General features: G+C 56.3%; 1 protein-coding gene across 4 annotated transcripts in view; it reads right to left on the bottom strand.

The window, feature by feature from the left end:
- The window catches only part of Susd4 (sushi domain containing 4), a gene marked incomplete at its 5' end in the record, with an annotated part of 78,597 nt that overhangs the window by 36,180 nt on the left and 32,498 nt on the right, over positions 1–9,919 (bottom strand). For 3 of the 4 annotated variants that reach the window (XM_005409236.2, XM_005409237.2, XM_005409238.2), the window contains 1 exon segment: positions 74–286. In XM_005409236.2, coding sequence (XP_005409293.1) covers positions 74–286 — 213 coding nt within the window. 4 annotated transcript variants of the gene reach the window in all.

Genomic DNA, 9,919 nt, shown 5'->3' with positions numbered 1-9,919 from the left:
GCTCCCGGGCGTCACGCGCCACGGGCCACACGCAGGCTCACCCCGGCCGCCCGCCCCGCGGAGCAGCACCCACCTTCCTGCACGCAGACCGGCCTGTCGCCGGGCACCCAGGCCAGCGTCCCGTCGGGCTGCTCCGCGCACAGCCTCTTCGTGGCGCCCTTCAGCCTGAAGCCGTCCTGGCAGTGAAACCGCGTCACGGAGCTCTCGAAGAAGACGCCCTCCCCGGGGGAGCGGAAGCCGTTCTCGGGGACGCCGGGGTCGGCGCACACGCGCAGGTCATCCAGCCCTGCGTGGACCGAGAGGAAAGCTGCGTGAACTCACCCCTCCACGCGCCGGCCCGAAGCTCGGACGCCGCGCCGCCCGAGGACTCCCGCGCGCACGCACCCCGTGCGCCCGGGAGGAGCAGAGCCCTGTGGGGACGCTCGTGCCGCCGAGGCTGCCGCTGTGCTCACCACAGGGCCACCTGGAGGCCCCCACTGCACAGGCCCCGGCCACCTGCAGTCCAGTCCGGCCCAGGCAGGGCCCGCGCCAGCTCCGGGGCTCCAGTGCTGCCCAGGCGCGCACAAGGCCTGGGCCCCACTCACGCCCGCCTCGCAGAGGCCCCTCTGTCCCTGCCTGGCCCCGTGATGCACGGTGGTGCACTGTCCCCAGCCCTCGTGAGCGTGGGTGACAAGGAACCACGAGGCAAGGGGACACAGGGCAGGGTGTGTCTGACGCTCGTCCTTACTGGAAGCAGGTCTGCACCAGCACCTGCGCCCACCCTGCAGAGGGCACTGGGAAGCCGCTGGTGACGGCTGCACATTTGTGGAGACACTGCATGTTGCCAAGGGCCCGAGATCCACAGTGGGCAACCTCTCAGTGTGCGTTGTAGGCAGGGTGGCCTGGAACTCCTCCTGTCTCAGCCTCCTGTGTGTCAGGATTACAGGTGTGCACCTCCACACCAGCTTCAGTACATCTTTTTAAGCCTGAGGCACTGAGCTGGCACAACTGGCAGCAAGAGCCTGAGGCCTTCGGGGTCCTGGGCCCCCAAACTCTGTAGAGACGCGCTCTCCGTCCCCGAGCTCCACGGTGCTGGGTGGGCCACACGTTTCATTGGGGACGTGGAGGAGCAGTGCGGGTTGCACTGCGGGTGGGGCCTGCCCCAGGAAGATGCCCAGCTCACCCTTGGGTGTGGCAGGTGCAGCGCAGGATGGAGGCCGGGATGGGGGTGGGGAAGGCAGACAGAGGCGGGTCCCATGCGGCTGTGAATGCGTGGACAGGGACTAGAACCTCTGCCTCCTCCTCACCTGCCACTGCATACTGCACGGTGGTTACCCGTCGGGTGCCGCTAGTGAAGGCTGGTGGGCGTGTGCAGGAGTGGCTGCGTGTCTTGGTGAATGGATGGGTCGGTGAATGGGTCTGCAGGTGGACAGAGTGGAGGGGTGGGTAGGTAAATGAATGGACAGAGGGACGGGTGGGTGGACAGGTGCGTGAGTGGGCAGGTGAGTGAGCGAATGGACAGACACACCGTAGATGGAGGGATGGATGGATGGATGGGGGTGGGTGGATGGATAGGTACGTGGACGGGTGGGTGGGTGGATGGAAGGAGCTGCATGCCAGCTACTCTATTGGACCGGTCAGGCAGCCTGGCCCAAGCGTCTCGCCTACAGCTCTAGTATTTGCATAAGTGATTACTGTATTCCTCGGAAGGAAGAGGTGTGCAGTGCTCCCTGCAGCTCGACACTCTTCACACCGTCTCACCTTCCTCTCTTCCCCCTGCGCCCAGAGGGTTGTGTTCCTTAGCTTTCTAAACCTCCTCCCAATCCAGGCCCCAAACACATCAACCCTCACACAGGGCCAGTGGTAGAACTGAGCTACGGCTTGCGCTGAGACACCTGCGCCTCCCCCAGCACCTACACACACACACACACACACACACACACGCATGCAATGCACACATGTACAAGCACACCTGTACATACATGGAAGCACACATATAAACATGCATGTCTGCACATACATACATGCACATTTCAACCAGTCTCCCCCAATGACCTCTGATCTACCCTGCCGTCATGCCCCGTTCTTGGCCACAGAGCCCCTCTCTCTGCGAGCAGGACAGATTACCTGGGGAGGGCCGGAGACCCGCCAGGGACACGAGGGAATCCATCAGGAAGCGACGCTGCGCTCTGCACAAAGGAAGCCACGAGGACCCTGGAGGCAGGAGCAGCAGGGCTCCCGTCCTCTTGTGCTGCCCCACCCCGGCAGAGCACCTTGCCTGCTCCCGCCTCCCCTCACCCTGGCCGACCCGGGCCTGGCCCGGCCACTCATCCTCAGTGCTCTGGCCGCAGGGTCCAGCCACTGGCGCAGCAAGAGGACAAGGACGAAGAAGGACACCGAAGATGGGATGGGATGAGGAGAAAGCACCCTTCACTCTGGACAGTGAATCCCACTGAGCAAGACGGTACTCTTCCAGGGCCTGCTGGAACACAGGTTCCACTTTTCAAATTATCGCCTAGCAGATCAATTCCCAGCCCGGCTGTCTTGCTGCAGCACTGTTCTGCTAGTGTTCTTCTCAATGCAATGGCTGGCCCCGTCCAGCCATCCACCCATGCAGGGCTGGGGCAGGGTGTGGGGGAACAGGGATATGTGTGCAGGCCCTCCAGGTACCCGCACTGAGGGCCTGAGATAAAGGCTCTCCTGGGGTCCATGTGAGGTCCCGGTGGGCGGGGGACAGAGAGGCTCTGTGCAGAGCCGAGCAGCTTCCCACCCAGCATGCGGGGAGAGCGGTCACTGCCGGCCGGAGGCCTGAGCAGAACAGGAGACCTAGTGGGAAGGATCCCTCTCCACATCGGACTGTCTGCAGGTGGGGGCTGGGGCTTCTGGCCCTGGACCTGGACTTGTGGCAGAACCTGCACCACCTGGCTCTCCTGAATCTCTGGGAGATGGAGGGAGGAAAGCGGGGAGAGGGAGAGAGCGAGCAAGAGAGAGAGAGAGAGATACAGACAGACAGACAGACACAGGGAGGGGCAGCCACAGATACAGAGATTGTACATAGAAATACAGAGAGAGGAAGATAAAGACAGTGCCGGATACAGACGCAGAGCTGAGACATAGCCAGAGACAGACAGTAGATGTGGACACAGGTCGGCAGGTGCAGTCATCTCCCTACTGGTTCTGCTTCTCTGCAGAACCCAGACTCAAGGTCTTCCTGAAAGGACCCGGCACGTACTACATGGGGGCAACTGTCCCCACCCCCAAAGGACTGAGTGCGGGCGCAGCCCCGGGTGCCAGCCTGAGGCCCTCTGCATCCGCACACAGGTCCTGGCACCACTGTGGCCACACTGGTTTTCCTGCCTGGTCACCAGGTCAAGTCAAGGGCATGCTGCAGCTTGAACTCAGTTCACAGCAGCCGCCAGATCCTTTCACCCTGAACCCGTGTGCAGCAGGACTGCCAGGCCCCCTCTCCCACACAAAGCCCATCCGCCCGCAGTCTGAGCAGGGGTCCCCGAGCTCTGGCCTGGGTATTTTCAAGCCCGCACGAGCCTCTCAGACCTTTCACCGAGAGCAGCGTAAGAAGTGTGCAGAGAATCATGGAGATGAAAGAGGTGTGAAAAGCAATCTTGGGGCTATTATAGCTGAGCCGTCCTGTTCTAGGAAAGAAGAGTGTATCAAACGTCGCCAAATCAATTTGGAGCGAGGGCTGGGCTTCCATTCCTCTGTAAACTGCTCTATCAATCTCTAGGGGCAAAACCAGGATATAGACACAGAAATCAATTCTTTATGCGTTTGCTCGGTGAGAGTGCTGGGGCCAATGAGCAGGGGCGGCCCTGGAGTGCAGATATCTTTGCAAACATTCAGTAGAATTGAGATAGGGCTGTGCCCCCAAGCGCATACCACAGGCTGACCCCGAAGGACTGACACCACCGTCAAGGTCATCCAGTGTGACCCCTGCGGCCACAGCAGTGCTCTGACTGGTCCAGCCCTCCTGCTGGCTAGCTGTCCTGAGCACTCTGGTCTCCATTAGCCTCCTCCTGTCCTGCTCGGTCTGTGGCAGACACAATCTCCCCATGCCATGCACTCTGCAGACAAAGAACATTTTAATGCGTGTGAGTCCCCATATCTACGAAGGCAGGGCAGAGCAAGGAGATATCGACCCCGGAATGGCTCAGGATTCCATACTGAACGATCCTCGGGGTTCCTGGAGCTGCCTCCCAGCCCCACCGTGCTGAGCTGGCTGAGCTAACATGTCACCAAAGACATGCACAAGCCCAAGGAGCCGCCCACAGCGCAGCTCTCAGCTTAGTTCTGGTGAAGGGAGAAGCCCCCGGGGAGGGCATGGCTGAACCCTGGATATCAGGAGCAGGAAACCCTTGGTCCTGGAGCCCAGTGTGCTGCCCCAGGGCTGGAAGAGTGAAGCAGGCAGGAGGCCAGCAGGGACTCTCTCCCCGACTGTCCAATGCCAGCAACGCAGAGAAAGCTGTAGACCATACCACTAGTAAACCACCTCTGCTTCCCTCAGGTCTTATTCTAGGGAGGGAGCCCTGGGCTCCATTCGAGACAAATCTTCAAAACGCCACCCAGGGTTAAAGACTCCGCAGGTGCCTGCCGACCCAGGGGCTTGCAGAGCAGAGGCTGGGAGAGACTGCGAAGGAGTCAGGGCGCTGCAGGGTCTGTGGCCCGGGGTCCCCTCGCCCACCTTCCACTTCCCCACCAGAAACGCCTCAGAGAACTCCCTGGGCTGCTTTTCCTGAATGAACATGTGTACCGACGTCCTGTCCCATCCAAGACAGGATAAACGCCCAGAGAGTATTTGAGGTAGCACCGTATCGCTAGCAAGGTGCCCACAACACAAAGAGGACGAGAGAGGCAACAACAAGGAATTCACAGCAGGTGCACCTAGGTGCACAACAGCGAGTCCAGCGCCAGCACGGAGACGCAGGGTGCTCACGACGCTGCTGGCTGGTCACACAGAGCACCTGGCACCAGGTTCTGCAGCCCCGGCCTGGCAGCTGACTGTGCATCTGGGCGGCCCTCGCCCCGCTCACTAGACACTGTGGCTCCCAGCATCCCCCAAGATGCCAGTCAGCCCCGATGGCACCGGAGGCTCCGCCTGCGTCGGAGTCTACAGAGTTCATCGAGGATTCCGTGTCCTGCATGGTGATCCCCTCTCGGGCGACAATAGTTCAGGGGCTACCAGACAGCTTCCAGAAAATGCCACAAAGGCCGATGATGAAATGGGGCTGGCCAGGACCCCACCCACAAAGGCGGGGCAGCGGGACAGCCCACTCCAGAGAGACAGCAGCCCGAGGAGCCGTCCCGGAAGGAACAGGGGATCCTGTACTCTTCTGCGGCAGCCCCAGCAGGAGACACAGAGACGCTGTTGAAATCACAACAAACATCAGTGTGAAGTGTGATTTGCTTTATACAAATCATCCTGATGTGTTTCCATAACAAGGTCGTCAAGTGCTTCTAGACCTTCTATGTTCCAGTCTAAACAATCTCCCATTAGGCAGAATTTCAACTTTGTTCTTAGAAAAGGGAAGACAAGGGAAAAGGCATAGAAGTAAGGACAGAAAAAGCATCCTGTTTATATATTTATGCCCTGCTGGGCTTGGGGTGGGGAATAAAGGAGCTGACAGGCATTCACTCAACAAACTACAGAAGGAGGCTGTCCTGCGCAGGGAGCCGACAGCAAGGCGCTCAGAAGCTTTGATCTTCATCCTGTGGCCTTATTTACAGTGCCATGGAACAGAAACGCCAAAATGACACCCAGGACTTGGAGGCAGATTTATTCTCATTGACGAGCACTGATCGGGATCATTCCCAGAAGATCAGGCCCCGCTTTCTGGTGGTCTAGGGCTTACATGAGATAAACAAGCAGGAAGTAAGGAGGCAGAATGGCTTGTCAGCAGGGGATTGGTTTATACAATGCGCATCACGGTGACCAGCCGTTTCTAAGAGACAGGAGCAACCAGAACCGGAACAGGAACTGTCACCTGGGCAACAGCTGGGGGAGCATCTCTGCTACAACAGCAGGTCTTGAGGTGGATGTTAAGGGTCACAGCCTGCATTCCTTAGAAATCCCATGACATGGGAAGGAGAAGTCAGCGTGCCCCGCATAGACACGCTGGGAGCACATAGTGGGGCTCTGTGTCAGCCGTGCACGTGCTTGTTACTTCGACAGCGTCCCCGTGCTCACTGGCAGGGATATCGGGGTAAGACTGTGTGGTTTGAATCCCGCCTCTGCTGCTTTCTAGCTGTGTAACACTGGGTAAGTCACTTAACTTCTCTGTTTCAAGTTTCTTTATCTACAAAATAAATGTTGTAAGAATATAGCTACTTCCAGGGCCACTGTGCAATTTAAGTGAGTTATAGACACAGTTGTAAATAGCAGTGCATGGCAGATGGAAGCACACAGTCAATGTGTGCAAGCTGTTAGGTGCCTAACACTCAGCTGGCTCCTTGGAGAACGGACGTGTCCTCGATACAGCCACCATCTGCAAGCGGCCCAGCCTGTCTTCATTACGCACTCGCTGCAGAGCTCAGTGTCTTTGAAAACGACTGTTGAACTTGGGCACACTGACAGGCACCTCTAAACAGGCCCTTGCCTCAGTCTGAACGGCCAGAGGTGACGCCCGCCTCCAGGGAACCGGACTCCACGGAGGTGCAGAGGCCCCGATGGAAACTGTCCGCCCCCGTCTCCCCTGGGTGAGTGCCCACCTCCACGGCACTGCTGATTTGGTGCGGGGTCGTGCGCATCCCTCCTTGCGCCCCAACGCATCAAACCAACCACAGACATACCAGAGATTCAAAGGTGGACAAAGAGAGCTGAGAGCAGGGGAAGAGGCTGAAAATAAACGTTAATAGGAAGCAGCACAAAATCTCAACAGCAGAGGAACTTGGAGGAAACTGCAATTTCAACAAAAGAAATCAAAGTTCCTAAATTAACAGCCTTGTTTGCCTACTTAGCGTTCGGTCATCCCATAATTCAGCGTATCATCAGTTACGTACTTAATAGGTATCTGGGGGAAAGAGAGAGGAAGCTGACTGTGTTACTATTTATCAGGCTAAGCAGACTTCACTGCAGCAATAGTCTCCCTTGGGAAACGCTGCCGAGAGCCACCAGGAAGTAAGGCTGGGCGGGCCGCTTCAGTCTTGATCCTGCCATCCCCACAGCACTACTGCTCCTCATCACAGCAGCTTTATGCTAGTGAGACCGACTCTCTCCAGCCCAGCTCTCCAAAGACACCATGGCTGAGGACGCAGAATCCACTGGCCAGGGCTGAAGGCGGGAGCCTGCGCTCTACCCCAGAAGTGGTATAGCCCCTGTGCCCGAGGGCTAAGCACAATGCCCAGTCTGCATCCCCAGCTGCCAACCCAGTTAGGCGACTTTTCCCGAGAAACGCTGAGGATTTCGTGCTTCAAGAAACATCCGGAGACGAGCATAAAGTCTGCTTCGTCTGAGCAAGTGTAAACGTCACAAAAATAAATCTTAATGGCATAATTTAGACTTGATTAAAATGGATAAAGACCACAGATGCGGGAGTCATAGCCGTCTCCCTGTGATGCCAGAACTGATATTTTCCCCCTATTGATTTAATTCACTTTGATTACCCAATTACTCCTAAATCCTTTCACTCAGTTTCGGCTCCAATAAAACTGATAACAATGCTGACTCGTAACGTGGCTTCACTCCCCTCTCATGCTGCTGCAGAAAAGCCTGCCCGGCAACGAGGCAGAATTATTCCAGGCTGTGTTTACAGCGCGAGAAACAGAATCAAGCCCTATCTCTTGGAAACAAAACCAGCAGAGGAGCACACATCAGAGGAGTCCAAGGAGCCCTCCACCTGCGGGAGTGAGCGCAGCTGCAGGCAGGTCTCGCAGCTGGGGTGAATGTTAGTGTTGTAGGCAACTGAGTAGATAGAAATATTAGAAATATTATAGGCAGTCAGACAGGGCCAGGCCCTCAAAGGAGCCAGGGTGGAAGACGAGATACTTTGCAAATGCGAGGGAGACACTTCCGCTGTAGGCTAGACCTCAAAACAAAAGATTAAACAGATGCACCCGCATACTTCCCTAGGGATAAACACCAGGGATTGATATTCTAAGTAGGTCTCTATCACCTTGAGAAACCCAGGAAGAGTCATTAACTCAACCCCCTTCAGGAAAGGCCCCTGTTCTGTATTCAGGCCTGTTTGTTATGTGACTTGCTTCCCTATTTGCTCCCAATTTAATCAATTTTACCTGGACAATTATACTTGTAATCTTATTGGCTGATCATAGTTTTGTCCCACCTCATGCCACCTAGTGAGTTCCCATGTTTTCCACCTTGGATCTGCCTCACCTTGTGTTTTGCTCTATACAAATCCCTAAAAGAGACAGAGTCCTGGGTAACCCACTCAGGCCCCCTTCTGTCCCTCTCTCAGACAGAAGCCTTCTTTCCCTCAATAAATATATTCTGCTCTTAACCTCCGTTGTTCCTAAAATTAATTCTTCAATTTTAGAGAACACGAACTCATCATTCAGTTTGGGAGTTTCTTTCCCCTATATCATTAGGATCCTCAACTGTCCAGGTACATGGAGGAGGCGTGTGTCAGTTTGTGACACACGGACTGGTGTGGTTAAAGCAGTCTCTTTTCTGAACAAACCCCTGTGGGCATGAGGAAGGCCCCTGCCCTGGACCAACAGCTCCACCTTCGCAAGCTTTAATACCGACTGCTGACAGAGGCAGGTGGTGGCCCTGCTGCCTCAGAGGCCAGTTTCTAGTTTCTCTTGGTAGCAGCCTTCCAGAACACTTAGAGTTCCCTAGTTTTAAGAACAGTTTCTGGAATGCAATATCAAAATGCCTATGGATATTTATTAGCTTTTAAAAACAACAAATTTCGGGGCTGGGGATTTAGCTCAGTGGCAAAGCGCCTGCCTGGCAAGCGCAAGGTCGTGAGTTCGGTTCCCGGGACCGAAGAAAAACCAAAAAAAAAAAAAAAACAAAAAACAAATTTCCTCCCTTTTCTGTGAACAGGTTTTAAGGCAATGCTAAAACACATTTCCCACGTATACACAGCCTCGCTGTTTACACATCTCGGGGTACCCCAGAGGAGCACACCACACCCAGCAGGGTTTATTCTCCCCGACTACCAGCAACTCCTGGGTCCACAGCAGCCACTTTCAGAGGATCTTCCAGCCACACTGCGTGTCCCCTCCCCATCACAGAAAGTGCCACGGTCATTCACAAATGAGAGTGGTCAAGGTGAGCTCTCCAGCCTCCATTTACGTCCTCCAGGGTTCCTGGGGCTGGGGACAGGGTCCGTCTCTGTGCCAGCACTGCACCCGGCAGGAAAGGCTCCTGGCCGCAGAGGCTCCAGCCGTGGTTGGTGGACCAGCTGTTCTGGGCCTGCGGGGAGGCAGTGCATGGCGGGAAGCACAGCACGTGTGTGGGGGAGCTGCTCCCCTCTTGGAAGTAGAGAGGAAGGGACCAGGTCCCACCTCCCTGTCCAGGGCATGGCCCCAGGGACCCATTTCCTCCCACAAGGCCAACTCCAAGTTCCAGCACCTCCCACCACCCCAGGAGCTGAACCAAGCCTCAACACGGGGCTTCTGGGGACCTTGCACACTCAACCCCTGCAGGCTGTGACCCACAGGGGAGAAGCCACTGCCCAGCCAGGAGGGGGAGCCTGCGGGATGCTGTCTCTCCTCAGGATTTGTGAATGTGAGCGACAGAGACCTGGGCTCGACATCCGTTTCTCAGTCTGCTTTCACGATGGTCACCCAAGGGAGCTCTTGCTCCCAACACCGACATAAATTCACCAGGGAAACCCGACTGTCCAAGGACACGTGTCTGCCTCCAGGAACACCGCTCCTCAAATGGCCCCAAACAGGCACCCGATCTTTGGGTGAATGTGGCAGGATAATTGATTGAAATAATAATGTACTTTAATAC

The sequence above is a fragment of the Chinchilla lanigera genome, unplaced genomic scaffold, assembly GCF_000276665.1.
Source record: "Chinchilla lanigera isolate Chin_1 unplaced genomic scaffold, ChiLan1.0 scaffold00119, whole genome shotgun sequence".
In the NCBI taxonomy this organism is placed as follows: Eukaryota; Metazoa; Chordata; class Mammalia; order Rodentia; family Chinchillidae; genus Chinchilla; species Chinchilla lanigera.
This window is presented reverse-complemented; position numbering and strand designations above follow the sequence as displayed.